Below are 26,729 nucleotides of genomic sequence, written 5' to 3'. Positions count from 1 at the left end.
CCTGCTTGCTGCTGCTGCTGCTGCTGATGTTAATGCCTTCATGCTCCCCCCAATAATTCAAAGGACACTTATAAAATCCATTCCGGTCGATCATTTTACACCCATCATTTCTCTCTCTTTCTCTTTCCCGTATAGCAGCCTTTCCTTGTCTCCCTCTCTTTTATTTCTCATTACAAAGCGTGCGAATGGTGGCAGGATACCAAACTTATTATTCCTCGACCGGTAGCTCCTCTTCTCACCATGACGAGCAAACCGGCCTATTGACTGGTCAGCCATCAATTTCGGCAACCCACTTCGATAAAGACTGGAATAGCATCATTCGTTGTAAGTCAATGGATGTACATGCCTTTATGTATAACGGTGGACTCATTTTCTTAAAGCATGGCTACCTTCATGGAAAGCCCTTCGACAAAGCAGACCTGTACAACTGATACCTTCCATTACCATTGGTGCTATTATCTGGTTTGGTGTTCCTGCAAGCGATGATCTCACACCCACTGCCATTCGGCTTCTTGCAGTGTTTGTAAGGTAAAAGAAAAAGAAAGAAGCATGGCATGTACCCCAACAAGTTGCTAGATGATCTCATATGGATGTTCTTTTTAGCTGCATCTTTGCATTGATTACTACATCTGTCGACATTTCGTTGTTGGTCCTATCAGGCTTAACTTTGCTTGCCATGACCCATTCTTTTCAATGCGAAGATAAGTTGACGGGCCGTTCAACCGAATGCCGCTTGTGTGGAACCGAGAATCCACTTACGGGTGATATTTACAAATGCAATGGTGCCAAAGAGTCATTCCATCATTCATTGGAAGGGTTCTCAAGCTCAGTTGTGTGGCTCATTTTTGCCGCTTTTCACCTTGGCAAGGCTGTGGAAGTCACTCATCTCGGTCGTCGTGTGTCTCTTCTCATGATCAAGCTGTTTGGAAAGCACATCATGGGTTTGGCGTATGCTATTGTGATCTCTGGTAAGCATGATACATAGCAATAATAATCTATCAATGGCAATAGGCTAATCATCATCACCCCTGTTTTTCATCACCATCACCATAGAACTCCTTCTAGCCCCTTTTGTACCAAGCAACACAGCACGCGGAGGTGGCATTGTGCATCCGGTAGTGCATTCGATTGCCACCACCTTGGGATCCACACCCACCAATGATCCCAAGGTTGGCGGGTTCTTAATGTTGGTCGGAAGCCATTCAAATCTGTTGTCAGCTTCCATGTATTTGACCGGTAAGGTCGTTACTTTTTTGTTCAATACCAAACATAGATGCATCATGTACTCATATATGGATTCGATAATAGGCATGGCTGCTAATCCCATTGTGGTGGCAAAGGCATCCCAACTCTATCCAGAGATGACCTTTGACTTTTTGACATGGTTCAAGGGAAGCGTTGTGCCTGGCATGGTATGTGCAGTAGCATTACCATTGATCTTGTATTGGGCATGTGGCATGATGTCCAACAAGAAAAATGATCATGATGAAGAGCAACTCGCTGGTTCGACAACTACTTCATCCCATGCTGTGGCTGCTAGTGGCAACAGCAAGGCTGCTCAGCAGGCTGATAACATCGATATTGTACAACATGCACAACTCGAATTGGAGAAAATGGGAAGCATGTCAGCCAAGGAATGGGTACGTAAGGTTTTACTTTGATATTGAAAAAATGGGATTTACTCATATTGTTGGGAACATGTGTAGCAACTTTGTTCAGTGCTTCTCATGTGCCTTGTGTTGTGGGTGACGTCGAGTTACACCAAGCTGGATGCAACATTGGTGGCACTCCTTGGTCTTGTTGTGTTGCTGCACATGGGCACCATGACTTGGAAGGATATTTCAAAAAATACCAGTGCCGTAAGTGTTTCTGATGCAAGATAAAAAGAGAGAGCGAAACATGCATGATGTATGTATGTGTACTATTTTTACTCATTGCATATGCTGCTATGTAGTGGGACACGCTCTTTTGGCTGGGCGGGTTTGTTACCATGGCACATCAGCTATCGGATGCAGGCGCCTCGGCGTTCCTGGGACATCGTATTTCCAACATGATTGAAGATCTCGGCCTTCCACCAGTACCCTTCTTGGCCATTGCCTATTTCCTTACCACATTCATGTTCTCATCTCTCAGTGCACACATTGTTGCCTTTGTTGCCACTTTCCTTGATGCTGGTCATGCTTTGGGTGCTAATCCAATGTTGCTTACGGTTCTCTTGGCCTATTTTGGTACTCTTAGTGGATGCATGGTATGTTTCCTTGATGGTGCTTCTCCCTGCATACGTTTATATATATATGCTTAACGGCCACCACATTCTTTTCTTAGACCAATTATTCCACCGGTATGGCTGCCATGTACTATGCCTCAGGCTACGTGTCACGCTCAAGATGGTTTATTATCGGTTTTCAACTCGCTTTGTTTTACATTGTGATCTATTTCACCATTGGTATGGGATGGTGGCGTCTCTTGGGTTGGTGGAACTAGGAGCTTTCACCAAGGACTTCTCCTTCTTTGTCTTTTTTCCCCCTTACAACTACTATTTGTATACCCCACCACGCATCTCATATTCTTCTTTGTCACATACACAGTATTATACATTCATCCCGCACTACTTTTACCCCAACAACCATAAAACCCCGTACACACACCACGCATCCCGTTTCCTTTTTCCTTTCTATCCAATTCCACACGTCGTATAATGCAATGGGATTCTTAATAATATAAACAACACCATAACAAGATCTTGCTGGTGCATGATGATGCTGCAGCATATACATACATACATACATTTGCCGTTTCTCTCTGTTCTATTTTACATGACAAGCTTTGGATCTTTCTTTATTCATGCACGGACAATTTATTTGTTTGTGAATGTTCCAATGCCGCCTGCTGCTTTCCATATGGCTTCATCCCACCATGTTATGGTTACCTAATATGCATACATTGGGATACCCTGTGGATGCATCGTTTTCCTCATCCAAGATCAGTATCCACTACAAGAAGGGCGGCGATAGGGTGATGATTTCAGCCGGCAACTCTTTACACCGAGGACATGGATGAAATGAAACAACCGTTTTACAACATTGGGACGCCACCACCCTTGTGAAACTTGTACAAATGATGGGAGCTACGTTCACTGTACTTTTGAAGAAGGCTCTTTTATTTTTCATTTTCTCATGATGGATGACGATCACGTTATTGCTCCCGTGCCTTTGGACGGCCAAGAACGCCTTGCTGCTCTCCAACACCTTGGTGCCTCTTTTCACGAAGGCCGTCGTCGTATTTCCAAAGTTGCTACACCAGCTGATGACATGGAAGACAAGATACCCGCTTTTGTTGATAACCAATGTGTCGATAACGATGACCAGGTATGTAACAAAAGAAGCCAACAAACGTATACCACCAATATCCTCATACTCCATTCCAGACCACAGGACCATCAAAACATCATCATTCTCCACACCACTATGCTAACCGAAAAACATTACCGGATCGAATACAATAAAACCCATATGGTTGGGGGTTTGTGTGCTTAAAACTTTTTTTCTTTTGCGTACATAGGAATGCAATATGAAAGTATACAGGGAATGATAGGTTTGTTGTAGCGGAATGGATAATGATGGATGATGTGTGTTGTGTTGTATATATTGCTGGGAGGTGTGCTGGGAGGAATAATGTGTATTGATGTGCGTGTGTGTGCGTGGGTGCGTATATAATGTGATGCGTGATGTCGTCTTTGTCTCTACCAATCCAGCCATATCTTGAAATACTCGCAATTGGATGGGTTGACAGGGCCATCGGGTGTACAAAAAGAGAATACCTTTTGAAGCAAATTAGATCCTTGTTCAACAATGACCACCATCATTATTCTTTCTTACCGGACATTTGCCACAGGGTATCTCTGTCAATGCTTCGGTTGGAAGTCGACTTGCCGTCCTACGTACTGCCTTGTATGCAAATGGCACCGACGGATCATCTCCTTCATCGTCGCTAAGGTCGTCATCTTCAAAGCCGGGAACGTAGGGTAACTTCTTCTCGACTACGCCATCATAAACCAAGACATCCAAAAGGCTCTCGATATCTTTGACTGAAAGATCGACAGAGGAGATACGTGACTCGGTGATGAATCTTCGCACTTCAACAGCTGTAGGATAATGCTCGTGCTCTGCGCTGTAGACTGCTTCACGGACTTGCTCATTTCCACGAGGAAAGCTCTACATATCCCTAGTCAGCGTGTATTCTCTCCCATTGATCCCATTGTTGATCCATTCTTACCCGCGCAGTGATATATTTGAGACATGCCGTTTTCAAGCTCTCAATAAACTCGATATCCAATTCCTGATCCGTATACCAAGCACCACCTGTCACTTCACTCGAAGGCGTCATGTTATACAACATGTAAATCTTGCGTGTAGGAAACTATGCAAACAAGCAATTAGCATCCATACATCTCGCCATAATCCTCTTTCATACCTTGACATGCTTGACAGCTTTGATCTCTTGTTTTTGTTCAAGTGCTTTCAATGTGCGATTGAGAACAATGGTGTGCATGTTGGTTTTCTTCTTGAGATCCTTCGTCCAGATACCCTCGTTGCCGGCACCACGAATGGCATTGTAGACAATACGTGCTTCATCACTAAGTCGACTCGCCCTAATCACCCATACGATTAACAACCAACTTACTCATGCCATCCATACATCTTCCTCCTCCACCACCTCCTCGAACCCTTACTTTTCAGCCTCCCTGAGGTCAATAGCACGCAGCATGTTTTCATTGTTGATTTGAACAACTTCGAGTGCATTCTATCATAATGATGTAACCCCCTATTAGCTAACCGGACAATGGGCAACAAGATGCCAAATCAACATAAATACATTACCTTTTTAAGCAACGAGTTCATGGCTCCATAAGCTTCCTCGACACCCATATTGGGAGGGCGATCGCTGAACTTGATGCCGTCCTGTAATAAATGGGGCACGCGCGTGTGTTAGTAAAGGTAAATCAAGCTGCAAATCAGTCCTTCAAGTGCAATGCTTACCTTTCCAGAAGCCTTTGCAAATTCATAGAAAGCGAATTCGACTTCGGAAAGACCGAATGGATTGGAGCCGGCCTCTGACATGTTGAGCAAGGAATTGAAGAGGGAATGGTTGTTGCCCAAGAAGAGGAAAAAAAAGTGGGTGCTGAAAGTCGACAGGCCAGTTCAGTCACGCAGCAGCAGCAAAAAAGAAAGCAGCAGCAGCATGATGGAGGGAGGAGATGTTCCACAAACAACGAGCTCAGCCTGGATCAGCTACAACAAGAGGAAGATGAGGATTGAAAGGTAATAGTAGTGAGGATAAGCATTAAGAATACACAAACACATGGCAACCACGCTAATATTATACTATGAATCGAACGAGGAACATGCACACGCCACATGAGATATTCTCTCGCCCATTTTCGTTTCTCTTGTTTTACTACCAAGCCGACAATCCCATTTTTTACTGGAGGGCGATCAAGACTTGGGCGTATCTTGTACAACAAAACCAAATGTCAACCCTATCATGATCATGGGAATGGTGCCTTTTTCTCTCTCATTCTCTTTCGGATCGGATGGTTACGTGTATACATGTATGTATCGGATATCTGTTTTACATGTCATGGTGCCAACCCACCCCGCTTATGTATGCTGAGGATAGCATCACGTACCTTGCGTGTGAAATGCTACATACAATCCCATTCAAAATCACCACCAACACCAACACCACGCGGTTCGAGGATAAGAAGGAGGAGGGACGCCCACAAAAGATGTTTCAGTCTAGTCATTTTTGGGATCAGCTTAGTATCAGTCATGTCGATATGCTAGTTTGACATTTGCAAAAACGACGACAGGAATAGAAAATAAAAGCTAAACGATGGTCTGGATCCTTCTGCGGATTGGATTGGAAAACAAACAATGGCCATCAATCTACAACATCCCACTTGCAAACATCGACCTACATCCATTGGGAATAAAACAATTGGCCGCTCTGCTCGTGAATGTTTTGCGAATGGGTGGAGAAGCACTACCACATGCACACACATTTGTGATACCTGGCCATATGTGGAACGCGTGCAGCGAGTATTAACTTGCAGTCGTACACAGTCTGTCAAAAAAATTAAGGACAAGGACATCTAGAAATCACCCAACATTATATAGAAGGTCGAAATTGTACGTATACAAGGTGCTTAATAAACGTTTTGTTCTTATATATAAAACTTTTAGAGACATGGGGAATAACCAATGCTGATGAAGAAAGGACATGATAATAGATAGATGACTTTTTTTAGGGAAGGACATGCTGGATGAAGGTTACTATGAGATACATGATGGTTGTTGTGATGTTGATGTGCGCCGAAATGATGGCGAGTGTGAGAGTTATGTGTGTGTGTGTGTGTGTGTGTCTTTTGTGAAATGAGCAAAAAAGCAATATGGAATGTTGAAGGTCAATTGACAGCTGGAGGTTCGATGAAGCTCACTTGAGAAATGGACATCGGACTCGTTGATGGCCATATTTACCACACCAAGAGCTATGAGAGAACGCATGTTAGTTAGCCTCGTCAGCCATCTACAATGCTTGATCATGCACACGTACCACTGACCACCGGTGGTGTCAATAGGCCTTGGGAAACCATAACTTAAGGGGGCAGCAGGTGCAATACTTGAGCAACGGCTGGGATGTTTGCAAGTCATAGTGATAAGAGATGTTGTAAACGAGGAGAGAGGAATGAAGAAAAGGTATGTGGTGGTCGTTGCTTTGAGTCACCGTTTATATAATCATCTCGTCTTTTTAGTCGGGACCAAAGATTATTGGCACACAAGAACAAACAAAAACGAAAGAGCTTTTCTCCTTGACACACGAAACCTTTTATCATCCTGTGTATCAACAGCATATCAAAATAAACATATGCTTCTTTTCTTTATTATAAAAAAAGGACCTGTGCGTCTTCTCTTATTATGCCTCCGATCCCTGATGATGGTAACAATGACATGGCACACGACGTTGTATATGGCAAAACGTAAAAGGAGCGTCTCTTAAGGTCTTGTTATTGTCTTTGTATTGCCACCGCAGCATTGGATTTTTACCGCATTAGCCATCAGATCCGAGGTGGAGCCATCCTATTGTCAAGATGGGAAAAAGCACAGACAAGGAATAAAGAGCAGCACATACCGATCGCCGAAAAAGACCGACACACACACGCACACACATACACAATCTTAAACTTTGTTCGAATCCCACATTATGGCCATGACACTACTACCATCTCGGAATCGATCATCCGTGGCGTAACCTTATCCATGCACAGCGACCTTTCAAAGAGTCTTGCCTTTTCCATACCATGCCCTGACACATTGTGTAGCTTTTTGCCGGTGACAACTATACCCGGGTCAGCTATTATGGGAGAGTGACTTTAAAAAAAGTCCTGCTTTTTCTTATGAAATAAGCGCGGCATGGGCCCGGTAACACATACTATACACAGTCAAGCGCCAGTGCTGATGGGCTGAAACATTTGTACGTGTGTGTGCGTGTGCCAGCTTTGTGTTGTTATTTGGGAAAAAGAAAGGATTTGACAAACATCAACCAAGGTATTCGATAAACAGTTTGAATCTTAACTTTGTATTTGCCGTTTCTTTTTTCTCATCATCATCATCATCAGGATCAGCTTGCACGATCAATTACCATGATCACCAACATGACCAAAAGTACGCCCAAGACCGTAGCAGATGCCATAAACACCGAACCTCGACTTGCTGGAAAGTATCCTTTGCACATGGCGTGTTGGGCATGGAAATAGCGAGCATTGCCAAAATAAAGGAACAGTAAGCTGAAACCAACAAAAATGACGCCGAGAATTTGACCCAGTCGTTTATGATGCGTGTGGCCTTGACCTTCTGATGACAAGTTATAAAGTTGTGTGATGGCTAAATAATGCAAAAAGTAAGCATGCAGCCCTTGTTGTTGACATGCGATGACTTGCCTACGCCCACTGTGATCAAGGAAATCGATGTCCTGAGCCACGCTAGGAATGTCCTTTCGTTTGCTGTGTTATGTGTAGATGAGTGTAAGTTATACTTGTACCCAACAAATATTTGGTGCCGCCCGTGCGCGCGCACACACACCCCTCACCAACGATGTTGAATCCATGCATTTCAATTCCTTTCTCTTTCACTTTTCACTTACCCAAATGATCACGTGCGACGCTTGCGGTGTTTTCAAGCAGTAATGATTGAGAGTATTTTGTGTATAAATGAAAGGGTTTGGCTGCAATCTTTTTCGAATGGCTTGCAAACGACATCTTGTCGCATAGCTCGTTATATATACTAGATGCCCTGCTATTCCTTGCGGTAGGAGAAGGTGATTGAATGGTACGGCGGCTATCGTTATCATGGAGATGCAGAGTGCTAGATCGACCATTATTGCTATTGCTGCTAGGCATGTTCCATGATAATTGTGGGCTGGAGGTTTGAGCGGAGACTTCTATTGAGGAGGTAGTGGCCATTCTATGTATGTTTGTACAATACGAAGAGAAAGCAAAAAGATGCAATTGAATGTTTGGAAGAAAAAAAGAGAAGAAAAAACTACCCCATCGTGCATCTCTTGTAACAAAAAAGAGGGTGAATCGGCACAAAATGCCGTATGGGATGAGGGGGATACATGCATGCATACACTTTACAAGATTACACGCTTATGCAATAGATTCATGCAAATCCAATGTCGATCATTTACCCCTAGTAGTAGTCACTCTACGTATACTGTAAATATGCGTGTGTATGTTTGATATACTGCCGGAGGGGGAGGAGAAGGATGAAATACGGGGATTAAAGGCCAATCATGGGGGATAATCATCATGTCGTGATTTGTATGAGTAATGGATCCTTGGAAGTACAGATAGAGAATGAATGAATCATACAATGGCGTGCTTTGCTGACTCCGAGCTTACAAATGCTCTTGTAATCCATGCAATACATAAGCTTTACTCAGCCTCCCCACCCTTGCTTTATATTCAACCGTAGACTCGATGCTCTTTCGTTTTTCTCACCGCACCTTTTTACTTCGCACGACAACAACAACCACTGTAAAACCAACTCGACGCTTTTTCCAAGCAATGGCAACTCAACAACAAGAATCAAAGCAAACTGGCATTCTCAACTGGGCTTCCAAGGATGGTGAATTCCGACGCCAAGTCTCCAGCTTCCGCGATAGCATTAGCAATGAGCCCGGTAGCCGTTTCACTCCAGAACCGTAAGTTGGGATAAACTGCTATAAGGGTAGGAATGGATATTGATTGGTAATGTATTATTATAGAGATCGGTATCATCTTTATGTATCACTTGCATGTCCATGGGTATGTCATACAATGCATGTTACGCGTCTCTTTTACTAACGCGTGCATTTTTAGGCCCATCGTACATTGATCGTACGTGAACTCAAGGGATTGCAACCATTCATTACTGTCTCGGTGGTTGATTATCTTATGCTCGATAAGGGATGGTAAGTGATGAGGACAATGGTTGATTGGTATATGCGCATCATTGTTGACTTTGATCCACAAAGGAAATTCTCGACTCCTGAAGAATGTCCAGGTGCTATCCCAGACACTGTCAACAATGCTCAATACATCAGAGAGCTCTATTTCAAGGTTGATCCCAATTATAGCGGCCGTTTCACTGTTCCAGTGCTATGGGATAAGAAGACCGGTACCATTGGTAAGCTTTATTTGGGTTGGATCAAAGAGCAAGCGATAGAGAGCTCACCACCATCCTCTTTGTTCGTGTAGTCAACAATGAAAGTTCAGAGATCATTCGCATGTTCAACACAGCATTCGACAGCCTCTTGCCTGAAGAAAAAAAGAAGATCAACTATTACCCCGAGCCTCTTCAAAAGGACATTGATGAATTGAATAGCTGGGTGTATGACACTGTCAACAATGGTGTATACAAGTCTGGATTCGCTACTACCCAGCAAGCTTGTAAGGATGTCAAATCATGTGCTGCTATACCCTCTTTTACTCACAAACGACGTAGATGAAAACAACGTGTATCCACTCTTTGATTCTTTGGATCGTATCGAGAAAATCCTCTCTGAATCCGACTACTTGGTCAAGAACACATTCACTGAAGCTGATATTCGTTTATTCACCACCATTGTGCGGTATGTTGTTATTGCCAAATGTCTCAACGCTCGAAGGAAGGCTCATGCATCATCTATTACAGATTCGATCCCGTGTACCATGGTCATTTCAAGTGCAACAAAAAGTCGATCGAAAAGGATTACCCTAACATCCTTCGTTGGACCCGTCGTATTTACCAAATGCCCGGTGGTAAGTGTACCTGATATCCTCTTCTTCCTCCTTCTCATCCTCTAATCATTTTTATCCTCTAGTTGCAAGCACTGTGAACATGGATCACATCAAGAGACATTACTACATGTCCCATCGTCAAATCAACCCCACCCAAGTAGTCCCTGTAGGCACTGGTCCTGATCTTTCCCTTCCCATTGAATAAATAAATATGATTTTGTTGGATTGTTGGCATTGAAAAGCTTTATATACACACAAAAGGGGTCGTCTCTTAAACACCTTCGAGCTGGCGTTCCATCTCATCCAATTCATCCTTGACACCTTGGTGCTTAGCTTCAAGATCCTTGTTCTTGGTATCCCATTCCTTGACTTCCTGCTGTAATCTCACAGCCTTCTTGCCAAGTTGTTCAGCACGCAAATCGGCTTCACGGAAGCTATCACACAAATTGGTTACTATGACGACGACTACGACTACCACTATCATCATCCACCCACTTACTTTTCGTTAGCTTCCTTAAGATCAGCCTCTGCCTTTTCGAGTTGCTCTTCCAACAACTTTGCACGTTCTTGAAGGTCGTTGAGCTGATCATCCTTTTCATTGTGCTCAGTCTCCAACGTCTCCACCTTGGCTTCGAGTTCCTGGGCACGCGCGTTGGCAGCATCGACCTCGCTACGAAGGGATGCAAGTTTCTAAAGTAGAGAGTTAGTTACATCTAGTGCTGATGGTGCCATGACAACGGCCATCTAGCTATGTGGCATGGTGGTTGTACTTGCCTCTTTGAATTTCTCCATGATGTGCTGCTAGTGAAAAAAGAAGTGTAAAAATAGAATGTGCTAGGCGGTGACCAGGTTGCGTGTTCTCATCAAGGTCGCGTGGCTCCTCACACGGCGTTTGAATCCTTTGGCTTAGGCACGTTGTATTCTGCTTTATCCGTCGACTATCCATCACGCTTCGTTGTTGCCATGTCAATCCAGTATCTCTCTCATCATGCATCAAAGTTTTAGCTTTGAACACCCTATCTTTCAGGGGTACAAGATGATCCGTGCTCTTTCTCTCTAGTAACATTTCCATCCCCCCTTCAATCCCCCCAAAGTCATTGTTCAAATACAAAGAATAATACATTTAGCTTAATGCTTTCATTGGCTTGATTCTTTATAATACACAGTGGTTGCTTTAAAAGATGTTGGTCCTATACAGAAACAATCACCCTCGTTAAGCAGTGCGTTATCTTGAAGATTAGTTGATACCAAAACGGTATCTACTACATACACTTGAATCATCAATGGATATCAAGCTGTGGATGTCATATACAATAGTAGGCACATTTATTCATTGGACAAAGAGTATGTGTATGTATGTTGCTAAGGATACTAGTATAGGGTTTAGCTATAGATCGAGCCTATAAAGGACTCAAAGGAATAAAAGTGTGGTCATTACGCAACATCTTTTGATAAGTCGATAGGGTCACCCTTTGATATATAGGCGGTATCCAAGGCCTTGTCATTGTACTCTGAGGGTTGCTATGAGAGTGTGATAACGCATGAATGGGCGAAGCAGAGTAAATTTTTTGGTTTCTCTTCTCTCTCTCTCCATATACATACCATGTCAAGTGAAGCACCCGTCTTTGACAGCGACATGGCCGATGCGCCACCTACTGAATTCAATATGCCAGAGCACGATCCTGCTGACGATGAGGTGTTGACCGAGATCCCTGTCTTTTTGAACACAAAGTTGGCCAAGCACATGTACATTTTCCAGTATCCCATGCGCAACATTCGATTCGACAGCCGTAGTGGACCCAAAGCAGCTCGCATCAAGCCGAATGCAAATATGGTTGAACTTGATCTGCCGTTGGATACGCGATCCGCTTATTACAGCACTGAACGTGGTGAAGATTTCGCCATGGGTATGAATGAAAAGAGCATCAAGACAGCCTACGACAAGCGTATGGAAGAACACGAGGAGGAGCAAATGTATGGTCGATCATCCACTGCCAAAAAGGAAGAAGAATTGTTGGACCGTATGACGTTCAGCTCAACAGAAGTGCCTTCACAAACCAACTATGTGGTGGGAGCCATGCGTGATGGTATGTGGTATGCGCACACAAAATGTTTTGTAGATGCTCACAAAGGTTGATATAGGCGAGTTGCATCTTACTCCTGTTCGCAGCACCATCCAAATGCGTCCGGCATTGAGATACATTGACAAGATTGATGAAAAGTTCAAAGCAGCCAACAAACGGATCCAAGACATTGAAAAGGATGATGCTCCTGCAAAGAAACCCGCTCCATCAAAGGCACAGGCATTACAGGTAATAGAAAGGGAATGGAATGGAAATCTTGGATCATCAAGTGAATCTCACTATGATGGCTTTTTTTATTCAAGGTATCCATGAAAAACACAGAAAAGGAGAATCCAGCACGAAGAAATGCATACTCGATGGCAGTGCGGAATGCAGAGGAAGAGAATTGGATCCCTGTGGTATATTATGATGAAACGGTAAGTGGATATTGAGGGTATAACGTGGGTGTTGGATATCATTTTAATTTGGGAATGTGGGGTATGTAGACACAACAAGCAGAGATTATGTATGAAGAGCTCTTTACACAAGAAAAGGAATCCCTCAATTGTACAACATCCCGACCCCAGTATCTTAACCAGCTTAGTGGTGTTGGTAAATAGATGCACTTTCCTCATCCATATCCATTTATAAACCATCATGCAGCATATTTGACAAGACACACAAAAAGCAATGTTACATCATTTATTCGAGGACGGCGACTTGGAGATCACAAAGAGTTTCAGGAGATGGGCCAGGTGCATTAACGACACCAGCCTTGATGAGAGTGGACACAGTGACTTGGAGAGCACGGCTTGATACATGCGAATGATCTTTGGCGTAGGACACGGTCTTGAACCAGTTGCGAACATCTTCTTCCTTGTAATTGAGAATGTTCATGACCAGTTGCACCGATGTGTCTTCCTTTTGAGCCACAAAGAGGTCGGTAGCTTTTTGGATAGCTTTGAGCGTACGTTGCAAATCAGCAGCATGGTTTTGTAAAAGATCCACGTGAGCAGCAAAGAGGAAAGCAGGCCATGGGGGCGTGATTTGACCGATACGTCGCACTTCACCCGAGTCATGGTATGGCTTGGTAGTAAAGGTTTCCCACATGAAGAAATCGGATGAATTATCATTGACAGAGTCTCGCATAGCTTGGAAGTTGTTGAGCACGTTGAAACCAAACACGTCCGATTCATTGTTGTTGTTGCCTTCAAGCCATCCTTGTTGATCAGCCAACACGTAGGCCATAATGTGTGATCCAGAGCCATATCGCGAAATGGCCACTTTGCTATGGTTCAATGTATCAATGGAGCCATGCTTGGATTGAGAACCAGTAGAGATAGCCCAGCAGAGAGGTGCATCGACGTAAGTGCCCACGATCTTGTACCAATCTTGGCCCTTGCTAATACCAGCAACAAGTCCCTCCGTCAATGCAATCGCAAGATCAATCTCCCGATTTTGAAGCTTTTGTGTCATCTATTATTATACGCGTGTCAACCATCATATTTGAACGCATCCTATAGCCCATGCTTACTTCACCAGTGCCACCTATAGATATACATACAATTGGTTTAGTACATGTTCTCGTATACAATCTCTATAATAAAATAAGGGCTTACCAGGGCAGCAAACAAGTTGCACTGACACACTGTTCTCCTCAAAGAAACCTTGGTCGCGAGCAATGTACAAAGGGGTTGAGAAATGCTCGGGTACTATGGTAGTATACAACAAGCATAAAGGTTAGCAGCAGAGTCTGTAATGCACACGCTTTTCTACATTACCGTAGCCAATTTTGATGGTGGTGGTTGCCATGGTAGGTTTTGAATTAGGAGAACGGAAAGGAAGTTTCCACGCCGAAACATCTTTAATCTGGCGCACATCATCATCGACACACCCACCCGCCATATAAGGAAGTGTTACTGCTAAAAGGCTGCATATTTCACAAGACCCGGTATCATCATGAGGGATTGTTGTTGTTGGTTTGGCGAGTCATCACATGGCAACATGGATGGTAGTAGTAGTATTAGGATTGCGTCTTTTGCTTTGGCGGTCGTAGATAGATGGCCCCCATTTGACCTACATACAATACAATGATGTGCTAGAATTTATTGTGGGTTGAACCATTGTTACTACATACATGTGGATGACTATAGTACATAACGCATGATGATGATGGGAAAGGATAAAAGACTATGTGGTGCATCAACAAATGATTTCCTTGATGGTTACTTGTGAGCCTAATCTCGATTGGGCATACAACAATGCTTCACGAGAAAGGGAACAAGGTTGGATAGCAGAGGCTTGACCAAATACAAATTCACGCAAAGAGGAACCCGAAAAGCTGTCAACGAAATAGCGTAACCCTGTGTCGCTGATATAAAAACATCGCGTTGTTTGTAATCGTTCAAGCATGACAAGATTTCTGCCAATAGCGTCAAGGACCTTATCAGTCAATGCCAACATGGAATCAAGATTTAATTGGCGTAGACAATGTTTGCTGTGCGTTTCTTCCACAAATTGTACCAATGCGCTGGGAGAGACCAACAAGCAGCCTGAGAGTGATAATGATTCAAGATGGTCCAATTGACTTAATGCTTGTAATCCTTCGTCGGCAAGGAAATCAAATTGGGCAAGCGATACCTCTTCCAAGTGTGGACATTGTGATACCAAACGTACACAAACATCATGCGTCTTGAAGCATCCCATCCCTGACGTCAAGCAAATCCTTTTGAGATGTTGAGCATGGCCTAAGGTCGATAGGCCTGATGACACGCTACGAGCGAGATCGTCTGAGGAAAGATGTAACTCGAGCGTTTCAAGACGTTGATCGTATTGAGAAAGAAATGTGGCAAGTCCTTCCGATTTGATTCGATCCACGCCACGTAGACATAGTAAACTTGTTGTAGTACCACCAGTAGTAGACGAGGAGGAGGCGGCGGCGGCGGGGTTGATGGTATCTGAAAATATGGTTGTCTCCAGCCTCGGACAATAACGTGCAAGTGCATCAAGGACATCGCCCACGTTTCGAAGGTCGTGTGAATTAAGTCGTATGTGCCTCAGGTTGGGTAACACGGGAATCAGTCGTTTGATCAGGAGAGCATCCAATTTGATGATATTGTCAAAGTCCATCTCCAACCTCTCGAGTGGATGTTCATGAATTGAAAGTGGAGCCAATGATACCACAGGAATGAAGTTGATATCCCAAGATGAGTAATAGGTGAGGTGTTGAAGATATGGACAATATTGTAAAATGGTATCCAACACAATCTCAGGAAGTGGGTTGCAAAAGCCATGTTCCAATTTGAGCGTCGTCAAGGTACTGCCAACAAACATACAAAATCGTCGGATATCTCTTCCATCAAACTCCTCTCGTAATGTAGCTATGAACGATATACCATTATTAAGCTATATTGATCCCCCCTCATTTTCCCTCCCAACCCTTTGTAGTATGTACCTGTGTGGACGTTCTTTGGTAAGTGGCGTGATATATAATCCAACGAGCCGGCTTTAATGGATAATCTTTGGACATGATCCCACGGTAAGCTCCTTTGATATGCTTTCAGGTCCTTTTCAAAGCTGCAGCATTGATCAGATATCTCGAACCAAAGACCAGGCCAACTGAAGAGAAATGCATTCCACGATTGACAGACACCGGTACACTTGATGCATTCACGGAATGAAAGGCGATTGAAAACAACGTCGAGTACTTCGGAGGGGAATGAAGAAACAAAAGAGCCGTTGTTGGTTTTGTTCAGTGTCGTCATGGTAACAGTGTTGGCAACGAGAAGAAAAAGAATACAGTGTGAAAGATTGATTAATGGAAAGTGCAACAGTGCAAAGCCAGCTGCATGAAAATACGATCACTCATTATGCTGCCTGACAATGCCACATGGTGGTCCTTGATAAGGTATATACACATATGCATACGCATTTCTCCCATCATGTATTTCTCTCACCCAACATTCAACCCAACAACTACAAATGACTATCCATATCATTGTGAATCTCTTTTGACGACAACGAGAACTCTATTATCATCAGCCTCCTACAGGTATTACAATCCAGATAAATTGCAGTCGGCGCCACGCAACACAGACCAATCCTAATTTTGCTACTCAGCAGCGTATGGCTCGCTTCATCCACCTTATCTATCAGTGCACATTACTGTATTCAGCATACCATCATACGTGACACACCAGGTGGGTGGCCATTATTGCGGCAATCAATCACGAATCCTACAACAGCCGTATTCCTGATGTAGTGGTTCTTTACAAGTGACAAGATGGTTCAAGGTGAATTGGAGGGTGCAGGGTCTACCATTGGAAACACAAAGAGCGGGAAAGCGGCTGCTATGGTGATAGGTGTAACCATGTATGGAGCCGTCAAAACAAAGAGAACTTCTCCTCCTCCTCCTGCATACTTACTACTTCTTTGTTCCCTTTACTCGCTATGTATATTCATATACTTGCTTCGCCCAATGATAGGAATACGTGTACGCAATCTCGTGATCACCAATAAAAGCGAGTTTATGTGCCTGCAATTGGCAGAATAATGTGATGATGTCAACAAGCTTTTACCTTTCTAAAAGGTCGTATCCTTATTTGTGTCAATCAACAAGCTCTCACAAACAAAAAAGTGGGCGTTTAATGATGCATCTTGATATCAGTCAACTCACAACCATCCATCAACACGAGACCCACTCTTTATGAGATTTATGGTATTGAAGTACCAATTAACATGTCAGCCGCCACGTGAAGCCATGTGTGTGTGTCTGTGGTGCTGAGATCGCTTTCCCTTCACACTTGAAATCATCGTGAACTAAGCTTCTTTAAAGAGCTCTTTTGCCTTTTTCGAAGTATCAGATGATGCCTAATCAGCATGTATGTGATACACCAGCAGTGGCGACTTTTATTCCTTTGCTTTGCGGATACCATTATCCGCTGGTCTTTCTTTTTCTCTCTCTTTTTTCTTTTCTTTATACCTTTATCTCTACTACAACACACTACTTGAATCCACAATCATAACATCCTCATGGGAAATCGATACAGCAATCCATACGATCCTTATTGGTACGACTACGATCCAATGTATGGCGGCGTAGGCGGCTATTATGACTACAATCTCAGTGCAGTGAGTGTCTTTCGATATTGATGGGTGCCTATGATGGATTTCTAATGACATTGTAAAGTGGCGTCCAAGGAGTAGAGGATTGTTTGGGAGCGGGTATGGGTATTATTACTCGCCCTATGCATCACCGTACGACTACTATTATCCAGCAGCAACACAATACCCATACTTTAACAATTACTACCAGCCGATGATGCAGCCATATTATTATCCTCGAACGCCCTATTTCTGAACGTGTATATAATAACGATCGCTTCTTCTTTCTTCTTTACTTTTGTTTGTACTACTGCTATCTCCTTTCCCTCCCTTATATACATATCCCTGCTCCACTTTTCACCACCACAAGCAACATACCCACCGGCTCAACGTTGATTGTATTGGGCTATAGAAATCCCTTGTATACAAAATAAATCCGACATCTGACCTAATTTGTCTTTTGAAATCGGCGCAGCCGTTCGTTTATTTGGTGGCACTTTCTTGTCAAAAGACGCACACAGCAAATGCTTTGTCATATGGGTATTCTGTATTCAAGAATAGATAACGTGCCATCAACCGTGATCGGGCCACTATAGGTGGTTGTAAGCCCTCTTCGTCTTTTCACATCCCCGTTAAAAGTACAACACCCTTTGTGCTCATCAGCGGGATATGGAAATAGAAACACGCATGACAGCGGAACAACGTATTCCGTTCCCGGAGGAGAAGTTGATCGCGCCGTTTGGCTGTGTGTACAGATCGCCCTTGTACATTTTGAGTTGTCATGTCGGGAGAAAAACAAAACATGGCCCCTCTTTCTTATACAACAATGAGCATTGTGGCCCATTGGAAAATGATGGATGATTGTATGCTTTGCTCACATGTCGCATGATCAACCATAATAAGAGGCTTCTTCTTGATCCTACCTCCGCACACACAAAGCGTGGTGTGTGAGAGTCTTATCAAGTCTCATGTCCGTGGACGATCCATTTTTCTCACAGAACGTGATGAAGTCATGCTTAGCATATACATGTGTTACCATGCACATAGTCTCTACGTCTCCTCAATAACATACAACAATGCTGCTGTTGGGTGCTGTAAATTTTATCATCCTCAATGATGCATGTTTTTTGACGAGTCATGATTGGTGCTATGCTAGAAGTGATCCAAATGCAGGGTCATAGCAACGTGCGTGGCGCATTATATCATTGAGAGGTGTGTATTTGACATGTCAATCGGATTTTACTTTCACAAAGACCGATGGGAGGTCCCTTGAAAAAATTGATCGCTGGATGTTGTGGCACATTGATACTATATTATTATTGCCATGGCAACACAGAGCAAAAATAAAGGTTCCTGGCAACGTCTTTATTACGTCGTCGTAATAGCCATGCTTTCATTTTGCATCGTAAACAGTCGAACAGCATCACATCATTGGTCTCAATATAAACAAAGCACGTGGCCTTTCCTCAGCTCTCCCAAACATGCGGTTTGTATTTTGATGCACCAATTGCCATTCACCGACGGCTGATCATGTGTTGTAGTTTGTGGTGCGGAGGTGGTTAAACAATGTACGCACGTCATTCACAAGCTGAGTAATGTTTTCTCGAAAATGGGAAGAAGGATACATGTATTCTTTGGAAGCGTTTTATGTTACAAATGGAATGATGGTCCAATGTAATAATAGTAATAGGGTAGTAATAGTGGTATCAGTAGATGACAGGGAAAGCAAAAAAAAAGTAAAAGATGAAAAAAGAGGAGGGATGTTGTGTGGTTCTTCTATGCTTGATTGTCACCATAGCCAGCCCAACGTCGCATGTCTTGACCTTTCATCTTGACAACGAAAAAGAGAAACATACCAAACATGTTGAGACCAGCAAGGAGTACAGAGAGATATCCAGGGCCTATAGCCTCGACTACGGGTTGTGCAATAAGACTCAGCACAGCTGCCATGCTCATGCGCATTAAATTTGATGCCGCTGTCACCGATGCACCTTGACCTGGCATTGAATCAACGAGGTATGCCATACCTGCTGCATAGACTTGACTCATTCCAAAGCAGACAACTCCAAATGCCAAGATGGGTATCCATACAATCCATTGTGCATTAACACCCCACCCAAACATGAGTACGCCAAATGGTACCAATACCACACCACCAGGCCTAATAATAAATGTTAGTGCACGTTCATATAAATGTGTGTTGTTGCATCTAGTACCATGCATTGATAGTAAGTCGATCTTCAGCCTTGGGCGTACCACCACGTTTTTGCCGTGCTCGTTTAAGCAAGTAATCGGATACACGTCCCGATACAAAGGATCCTAAAATGTTGCCCATGCCTGCTCCAAGGTAACTAAGACCCGTTTGCCATGATGCAAAGCCATACGTTGTTTCGAACAAATCGGGAATCACCGTTTCAATAGTGAACATGGTACCAAAACAGCTGCCCGTTTCGAGAGCAATCATCAACACAAATAGATGCCGTAACAGAAATACGCTACGCACAGGGTTAAGTTTACGTAGGCGTCCTGAAGAATCCGATATGGGTGTATCCAATGTAGGTGACATGCCCGTCAAAGACGCCGTTGCAATGGTGCTACCAATATCCACGTGTTGTTGCTCTTCATCCACTGTCAAGTTATTGGTGCTACTTCTTTCGGTGGCTGTTGTTGTTGTTGTTTCGGTTGCTGACAAGCCATTTTGTTGTTGTTGTTGCACGCGTTGTCTTTTCTCTGCGTCAAGAGGTTCCCATTTTCCCTCCATTCGATACGTCTCGGGAAGGAAAAAGAATAAAAAGGTAAACAAAAAGATACCATATCCAGCACAAAACCAAAAGGTAGATCTCCAGCCAAGTACAGTAGTAAGTCCTCCGCCAAGTATAGGTCCTATATATCATTGAGAACCAAATCCAATATGCAGCATGTGCCTTTCAGCTTACCAACAAGAGGACCAAAGAATTGACCAATGAATAGGATACTGAATGCAGCACCACGTTCGGTGATTTCCCAGCAATCGGATACAGTGCCTGCACCCACCGATACCGTCACTATCATAAAATTCAGCCTACTATTACCCTTAGGGTGGCATTATGAGCGACTTACCCGATGTTCCAACTGATTGCACGCATCGTAGAATGATAAGCATATACACATTCAGTGATATGGCACAACCAACGGACGCCACCGAGAAAATCAGGAGTGAGACAAGATACAGAAACCTATTTTACATCCATGAACCTTCTTTTTCTCTATGACATGGTTGAAGCATGTTTGGTTTGGCCCGACCTAAACTTACCTTCGAATATGGTAGTAATCCGACATGGATGCCCACATGATTGGCTATTTTAACATTTGAGTGGCATGAACAAGTTAAAGTTCAGTTTGCGTCAACTTACACCAATGCCACCGAATAGCATGAACAAGGATGTCGTAAGAGTTACCTCGATATCGGATGCCCCAAACTCGGTAGTGATTTCTGGGATGCCTGGAAACTAGCAATGCATTCGTGTTATCAATTAATTGGCTACTATTTTCACGAATCGTTGCTTACATAGATAGTGGAGCAGAATCCATTAAGTGATCCACCTAATGCCAAACATACAAGAATCCAACGTTTTTGCCTTGCTGAAAACAAACGAGGATCATGTGGAACGGCTGGTCGAAAAGCCATGCGAGATCGAACAAAGGACATGATGGTGAAGGGCTCCGGTGGTCGAGGTGGTAAGGGTTCATCATGGATGGTTAATATTGAATATGCATGGTGTTGCGATCCATGATTCGTGGCCCCTGTTGTAGATAATGAGGTGGAAGAAGAGGAAGAAGAGGAGGGAGACACCATGGTTGCTTCAGATATTTCTTCATGTTGATGATGATTATTACGATCCATGATCGGCTTTGCAAGAGAAAGGAATAAGAAACAAAAAGCAATGATGGCAAGTTTTATGGAAAAGAGAGCAAGGAGGTGTGATCGAACCCGAATACTACAAGCAGAAGAGTAGTTACCATTGAAACCCCTTTGGTACAAAAATCATGGCTCATCGAGTAGTAGCAGTAGTAGTATGAGATCGCTGACGTCGTTGTTGTTGTTGTTGTTGTGTATATATGCTATGCGCGGCTAACACTTGCAGCAAACATGTTATCCCGGGAACTAGTTTGAAAATCAACCATCTCCTGGATGGCATCCTGTTTCCAATTTTTAAGAAGACAAGAGTAGCAAACAATTTGTTTATATATAAAGTACGATGGGTAAACACTAATGGCACTGAATGGACCGATTAGCTGTGAGGTATCCGTTTCCAAAAAAGTAATGACCAACGCCTGCACCAAGAACCACTGCTATCATGAGAAAGCCGTTGTAGGTCATAAACACGAGCATGAGCCAAAAGCTGACTGCCACGAGAAATGCGTAAATCACTGACAGCGCCATGTGTTGATGACGGCTTAATCTGCTGCGTGTGTTGATAATGCACAAGGTACGGATGATGGATGATTAGCATGTTTCACAACGGCGGATAAACCCTATCACTCGTAATTCACACGCCATTCCTTTTACCTTGGTTTTCCACACCCTGATGATTGTTGCAACAACGTAGTGTTTTCATTGGCAGTGTTGGTGGTAAGTTCTTCATCATCTTGACGCTTCTTGGCGTTGACATTAAGCCACGTTTGTTCCAATGCACTGGACCTGGCTCGTACGTATTCAAAGCAAGCAGCAATAGCAAATACAGCCAAACATGAGATCAGTAGACTTGGGATGCCTCGAATGTGCCACCACTCAAAAACAACGCAAACATCCTTGATTTGCCAGTTGAATATCATCTAAACAATGGTCATATAAGCATTTAGCCTCGTCGTCATCATCATCATGGTTGGGCAGCAACAAATGCTTACATACATTCATCGAACACATATCATCATCCATTGGCATATCATGATGTCCTCCACCGTGATCCATTGTTGTTGTTGTTGTTGTTGAGATTGAATGAGAAAAACAAAGAAAAAGAGAAAATGGGAAAGAGAAGAAAAGGAAATGTATTTATGCAGATGTGAATACGAAAAAGGAAGGGGGAATTGCGACATTTTTGCTATCCAGGCAAGTTGTTGTGCGATGATCACCGACTCTTTAAACGTCGTCTTTTCACTCGTGATGCGATAGATCCTTCCTCTTTGATCATCCCGGTGTCTTGAGTATCATGGGTGGTATTGAATTTGAGGCATTTTGGACACACATACTCTATCATGTATAATAGTGTCATTATTCAATCCATATTGTTGTTTCATAGGAGGTACTCTTACTTACGAGTGCTCTGAGGATGTGTAGCCAGGCCGTTGAAAGCAAAGCAAAAGTTGCATATCAATGCATGATGACCTGGTCGTTGTGAAGATGTCTGGTATAGCTCCAAAATAGGATGGTCTGGTGGTACTTTGGCTTTCAATTCGTTGAGCTTGGAATCGTATCTTGCCCTTAGCCATGCTAGCTTCATTCGAGCTTGTCCCTGATGCTGCTTGAACCACCATTCTACAAGTCGTTGACCATAGCGAATACTACCAAAGAACAAGGTGAATGATTCATCCCAAATAGCATGCTCATATCCAATACACCAAGTCATACTTACCATAACGGACTGACAATAGCAGGTGTCACGGCCAAAGTGATCGTGTCCCAATGAGCATCGCGTAAAGCAAAAAAGCAGTATCCAACATAGACGATCCAAACGATGCCACTGTACAGCATTGGGAGCAACTGCATGCGACGTGAATGCCGATCCAATCGTAGCAATTCGTTGGCGGTGTTGTCAATGTCGTCTTCAAGATGGGTCAAAGCCTGCTGTAAAGTATCCAAGCGAGGATAAGGTGGCTGCATCAAGTGAGAGAGGTGGATGAATAGGATATTAGTTAGCCATAAGCCATTGAGAATGAATGTATTGTTTGCTTACCTTCTGGCGGTCAATAAACAAAAGTTCATTCATGCACCCAAAAGTATCATCCAGCGGGATAAAGAAGAGCGATAATGCATGATTGAGATCCCAAAGCAACATTGTCACATTGCAACAGCCACCAACCACTACCATCACATGTACACTGCCCATTACATAGGTATGATATCGTTTGAATTAGAATGTTGTATAGGACGAAGGGGAATAAAAGGAAAAAGAACTACATAGGGATCCATCAAGCGTGTTTACGAATTTCCTGCAACTGACAACTTTTTGAGATGTTCCATAAACACTTGAAGACTGACATCATCGGTGAAAATGGCAGCACCTTGAGGAGCACCATAGGGGGAATTGGAGGCATGGGTTGTTGATGGATTAAGCTTGGATAAAAGGAAACGAGCTTGTGAGCCACCTTGATCGCAAACAATATAACGTGGTACAGGGAATCGATCCATCAATAAATCTTGAGCATCCAATACAGGCGTTTCGAGGAGCTGCTTAAAGTTCTCATAACCCTCTTGATCCTGATATCCAGCCTCTCTCCATTGAGCAATCGTTTCACCATGGAAAATGAGTAAATGGAAAAACGTGTCCAACAAGAGGATGACATCGGGCTTGATAGATATTGAATCGAGTAAAACAGGCTGAGGTGGGCTATCGAAGCCATAGGATGTAAGGGTAGGTTGGATCATGATCAATGAATTGTCGACATTTTCACGGTTGATGACGTGGCTACATTACATATACAAGTGAGTGATGACATTGGAACCTTTTACAATCATTAGTACTTACCGATAGAAAGCAGTTTCATCAGGTGAGTTGTTGAATACTTGAAGGAATTGACTCCTCCGCAAGTGGAACATGAATTGAGGGTAGATCGAAAAGTTCTCTGAGAGGCGGAAGCTGTGTGGGTCATCTTTGCGATAGTCGGCAAAGCGTTGGCATAGGCGAATCAACATGCGATCGAGCCATCTTAAAACATCAGGACCATCATCAATCTCGCCCTTGAATACAGCAATACGTGACATGAGTACAGCAGCTGTTTCTTGATCAAATGAGTTTGCAATCTCAGGGCTTTGTCCTTCGGCAAAGTTGCGAGCGACGGTAGTCACTCTCAATCGAAATTGGCCACTTGAATGCTGATAATGCGTAATGAATTGGATTAATCCACGTGATCCAGGTTGCAATTGCACTGTGGGCTGATTCACAACTTCAAAGTATACACCCATGGTTGTCTTTGGTGTAACTGAGCACATTTTCCATGCCGACGTGTTGGCAATGCCGATCTCCGTTTCACCGACATAGGTCGATTTCTTGTTGGCTGATACTGCATGGCCGATCAATCCACACACCTTGAGCTCACGTGTTGTCTAATATGAAATAGCATATTAGAGTGTGATACTACTACTCATCACCCACTCACTCACTCACCTGGACATCCAAGGTAGCATTGAAACCCATTTGTAAATGACCTTGTGCATCCTTTTGGAACACGCGCTGGAAACTTTGCTTAAAGATGGCTGTATTGAAGGAATCAGCAAGAATCATCACGCCACCTGTCGAGTTGACCATGGATTTCATCTCCAAAAGACCAATCTGATCCAAACATCCAGCAAAGATATCAATGGTATGGCCGTTGGTGGATGCACGTTTGCCCAATCCTTCATAAAACTGCAACCATGTGTGCCGTTAGTATCTTCCTTTGCTCCATAGATAATCTCTTGCTGTTTTACCTTGATTGCCTTTTTGTAGTATTTGGCCGTCTCCTTGTCAATATCATGATGCGATCGAATAGGCTCACGAAGCTCGTTGCTGACAACCATACCAGGGCCTTCAGTTGCAGGACCACCACTGAATAACATGACACGTGCACCGGTGTTAGGGAATGTAGTCTATGCCAAAAGCATCAGCATGGATTCATTTCCTCCCACACAACCTCTTTTTTTATACCTCGAGCAATCCAACAGCTACACCCATTGCAACACCGGTACATCTTTGAGCACGCTTATCGCTGGCAACAGGCCATGGATCACGTTGTAGGTTTTCAAGAATGGAAGTCAAGGCAAATTCGCAATCCTTGATAGGGAGCAAGAATCTAACAAGTAGGTTGAATATGGCATGATACAAATAATTCTATCATCTTTCTCTTTCTCTCTCTTACCTATTAGCTGCTGTGCTGACTTGAGGAGGTTGACCAGGACGAGCTGCAGGTTGACCGGGACGTACAGAGGCACCACTCAAGCCAAGCATGTCTTGTACTTGCTTTCCAGTATACTCCTTGGTACCACGAAATACAAATGACTTTGGGCAATCTGCGAAACCAAGTTCATGTACTTGGGTCTATATAACATGATCATTAGAGCATTATAGAGGATGTGGGAAGAGAGTATAATACATACCATGGTACCATAAGTGATAAGACCCACCCAAGCATAAGGGGGCAATAGACTCAAGCTTACAATCAAAGCATCTTTGAGAGCCTTAAGATCCTCATCATCCAAACAAGTATCGACGACGTATAAAAAGATGGGCGGGATTTGGGCGACTCGATTCAAGTTGTATTCGATGGTGGTATACTTTGGCAATAATTCGGCTGGCAGATTGGTATTGGAGATATCCTTGTAATGAGGTGGAAAGGCGTTGCGTTGAAGACAAAAAGGACATATCCAAAGCTTGCCACGAACATCGATCTGACTGAAAAAGGGCCCATCATGAATATCACTACTCACATCCACTATTACTGCTATGATTCCTTACCAATATGGATTCAAAATAGCTCGACAAGGGGCCTTACACATCACAGGCTCATACCAGATAGGGTTCTCGATAAAGTCGTCGCGTTCTTTCAATGGCGTATAGAGACACGAAACTGGAACGACCGCCTTGGTAGCTTCAATGCGCGATGAGGGCCATGCATTCCAAGAAAAGCGGATGCCATCCTAATTGGATACAATGAGATGCTTGTTCTTTGGAGTATACCGAATAAAAGAGTGTGAATTGTACCTGTTCTTCAATCTCGTCGAAATTCATGGTGGAGTTGGTGGAAGAGGTGCAGCTTACAAACGTGGCAAAAGATAAGCGTTGTTGGAATTTGAAATCCCAGCGCTCATCATGCACAGCTTGAATCTTGTCCATTTCCTATTGGCATTTGCCTCATCAACTTTCGCATATGCCAAATACCTATAACATCCTCAGCCATCCAAGTGAAAACGCTACGTTTATCAACCAACTTTTATCGCCTTTCCTTGAGCAATTGACGTACGTAGTCATAAGGAGAATAGTTCGTTTCATGGTATATGGACACTTTTG

At 43.4% G+C, this 26,729-nt stretch overlaps 13 protein-coding genes across 13 annotated transcripts; 4 read left to right on the top strand and 9 right to left on the bottom strand.

Annotated features, from left to right (window-relative positions):
• Positions 1 to 185: 185 nt before the first annotated feature.
• O0I10_001299 (uncharacterized protein) lies at positions 186 to 2,484 on the top strand (the record flags this gene model as incomplete). The annotated part of the gene is made up of 8 exons (XM_058481396.1): positions 186 to 324; positions 381 to 528; positions 604 to 968; positions 1,054 to 1,236; positions 1,309 to 1,640; positions 1,707 to 1,859; positions 1,955 to 2,248; positions 2,326 to 2,484. 8 exons carry the CDS (start codon positions 186 to 188, stop codon positions 2,482 to 2,484), a joined length of 1,773 nt encoding a protein of 590 aa, XP_058348034.1.
• Positions 2,485 to 3,179: 695 nt separating this feature from the next.
• On the top strand, positions 3,180 to 3,505 carry O0I10_001298 (uncharacterized protein; the record flags this gene model as incomplete). Its single annotated transcript, XM_058481395.1, has 2 exons — positions 3,180 to 3,368; positions 3,428 to 3,505. 2 exons carry the CDS (start codon positions 3,180 to 3,182, stop codon positions 3,503 to 3,505), a joined length of 267 nt encoding a protein of 88 aa, XP_058348033.1.
• A 237-nt stretch (positions 3,506 to 3,742) lies between these two features.
• O0I10_001297 (uncharacterized protein) lies at positions 3,743 to 5,120 on the bottom strand (the record flags this gene model as incomplete). Its single annotated transcript, XM_058481394.1, has 7 exons — positions 3,743 to 3,820; positions 3,879 to 4,214; positions 4,276 to 4,419; positions 4,474 to 4,651; positions 4,733 to 4,803; positions 4,881 to 4,961; positions 5,040 to 5,120. 7 exons carry the CDS (start codon positions 5,118 to 5,120, stop codon positions 3,743 to 3,745), a joined length of 969 nt encoding a protein of 322 aa, XP_058348032.1.
• A 2,560-nt stretch (positions 5,121 to 7,680) lies between these two features.
• O0I10_001296 (uncharacterized protein) lies at positions 7,681 to 8,521 on the bottom strand (the record flags this gene model as incomplete). The annotated part of the gene is made up of 3 exons (XM_058481393.1): positions 7,681 to 7,943; positions 8,000 to 8,062; positions 8,203 to 8,521. The coding sequence occupies 3 exons, from the start codon at positions 8,519 to 8,521 to the stop codon at positions 7,681 to 7,683; spliced, it is 645 nt and encodes a 214-aa protein (XP_058348031.1).
• A 519-nt stretch (positions 8,522 to 9,040) lies between these two features.
• Positions 9,041 to 10,526, top strand: O0I10_001295 (uncharacterized protein; the record flags this gene model as incomplete). Its single annotated transcript, XM_058481392.1, has 8 exons — positions 9,041 to 9,264; positions 9,328 to 9,367; positions 9,422 to 9,513; positions 9,577 to 9,728; positions 9,800 to 9,991; positions 10,047 to 10,173; positions 10,236 to 10,342; positions 10,405 to 10,526. The coding sequence occupies 8 exons, from the start codon at positions 9,041 to 9,043 to the stop codon at positions 10,524 to 10,526; spliced, it is 1,056 nt and encodes a 351-aa protein (XP_058348030.1).
• A 66-nt stretch (positions 10,527 to 10,592) lies between these two features.
• Positions 10,593 to 11,113, bottom strand: O0I10_001294 (uncharacterized protein; the record flags this gene model as incomplete). The annotated part of the gene is made up of 3 exons (XM_058481391.1): positions 10,593 to 10,755; positions 10,821 to 11,011; positions 11,096 to 11,113. The coding sequence occupies 3 exons, from the start codon at positions 11,111 to 11,113 to the stop codon at positions 10,593 to 10,595; spliced, it is 372 nt and encodes a 123-aa protein (XP_058348029.1).
• An 811-nt stretch (positions 11,114 to 11,924) lies between these two features.
• On the top strand, positions 11,925 to 13,004 carry O0I10_001293 (uncharacterized protein; the record flags this gene model as incomplete). Its single annotated transcript, XM_058481390.1, has 4 exons — positions 11,925 to 12,408; positions 12,464 to 12,633; positions 12,708 to 12,821; positions 12,891 to 13,004. 4 exons carry the CDS (start codon positions 11,925 to 11,927, stop codon positions 13,002 to 13,004), a joined length of 882 nt encoding a protein of 293 aa, XP_058348028.1.
• An 82-nt stretch (positions 13,005 to 13,086) lies between these two features.
• O0I10_001292 (uncharacterized protein) lies at positions 13,087 to 14,196 on the bottom strand (the record flags this gene model as incomplete). The annotated part of the gene is made up of 4 exons (XM_058481389.1): positions 13,087 to 13,860; positions 13,919 to 13,932; positions 14,004 to 14,096; positions 14,166 to 14,196. 4 exons carry the CDS (start codon positions 14,194 to 14,196, stop codon positions 13,087 to 13,089), a joined length of 912 nt encoding a protein of 303 aa, XP_058348027.1.
• A 390-nt stretch (positions 14,197 to 14,586) lies between these two features.
• Positions 14,587 to 16,148, bottom strand: O0I10_001291 (uncharacterized protein; the record flags this gene model as incomplete). Its single annotated transcript, XM_058481388.1, has 2 exons — positions 14,587 to 15,764; positions 15,839 to 16,148. The coding sequence occupies 2 exons, from the start codon at positions 16,146 to 16,148 to the stop codon at positions 14,587 to 14,589; spliced, it is 1,488 nt and encodes a 495-aa protein (XP_058348026.1).
• Positions 16,149 to 19,263: 3,115 nt separating this feature from the next.
• O0I10_001290 (uncharacterized protein) lies at positions 19,264 to 21,370 on the bottom strand (the record flags this gene model as incomplete). Its single annotated transcript, XM_058481387.1, has 7 exons — positions 19,264 to 19,648; positions 19,704 to 20,370; positions 20,424 to 20,531; positions 20,587 to 20,702; positions 20,780 to 20,823; positions 20,880 to 20,975; positions 21,035 to 21,370. The coding sequence occupies 7 exons, from the start codon at positions 21,368 to 21,370 to the stop codon at positions 19,264 to 19,266; spliced, it is 1,752 nt and encodes a 583-aa protein (XP_058348025.1).
• Positions 21,371 to 21,736: 366 nt separating this feature from the next.
• Positions 21,737 to 22,438, bottom strand: O0I10_001289 (uncharacterized protein; the record flags this gene model as incomplete). Its single annotated transcript, XM_058481386.1, has 3 exons — positions 21,737 to 21,929; positions 22,037 to 22,302; positions 22,379 to 22,438. The coding sequence occupies 3 exons, from the start codon at positions 22,436 to 22,438 to the stop codon at positions 21,737 to 21,739; spliced, it is 519 nt and encodes a 172-aa protein (XP_058348024.1).
• Positions 22,439 to 22,595: 157 nt separating this feature from the next.
• Positions 22,596 to 23,453, bottom strand: O0I10_001288 (uncharacterized protein; the record flags this gene model as incomplete). Its single annotated transcript, XM_058481385.1, has 4 exons — positions 22,596 to 22,717; positions 22,784 to 23,028; positions 23,100 to 23,341; positions 23,421 to 23,453. The coding sequence occupies 4 exons, from the start codon at positions 23,451 to 23,453 to the stop codon at positions 22,596 to 22,598; spliced, it is 642 nt and encodes a 213-aa protein (XP_058348023.1).
• Positions 23,454 to 23,665: 212 nt separating this feature from the next.
• On the bottom strand, positions 23,666 to 26,450 carry O0I10_001287 (protein transporter SEC23; the record flags this gene model as incomplete). The annotated part of the gene is made up of 9 exons (XM_058481384.1): positions 23,666 to 24,152; positions 24,213 to 24,790; positions 24,852 to 25,091; positions 25,154 to 25,312; positions 25,371 to 25,515; positions 25,582 to 25,760; positions 25,820 to 26,114; positions 26,178 to 26,359; positions 26,424 to 26,450. The coding sequence occupies 9 exons, from the start codon at positions 26,448 to 26,450 to the stop codon at positions 23,666 to 23,668; spliced, it is 2,292 nt and encodes a 763-aa protein (XP_058348022.1).
• Positions 26,451 to 26,729: the final 279 nt, after the last annotated feature.

This window comes from Lichtheimia ornata (genome assembly GCF_029851405.1).
Source record: "Lichtheimia ornata isolate CBS 291.66 chromosome Unknown scaffold00003, whole genome shotgun sequence".
Taxonomy (NCBI): Eukaryota; Fungi; Mucoromycota; class Mucoromycetes; order Mucorales; family Lichtheimiaceae; genus Lichtheimia; species Lichtheimia ornata.
This window is presented reverse-complemented; position numbering and strand designations above follow the sequence as displayed.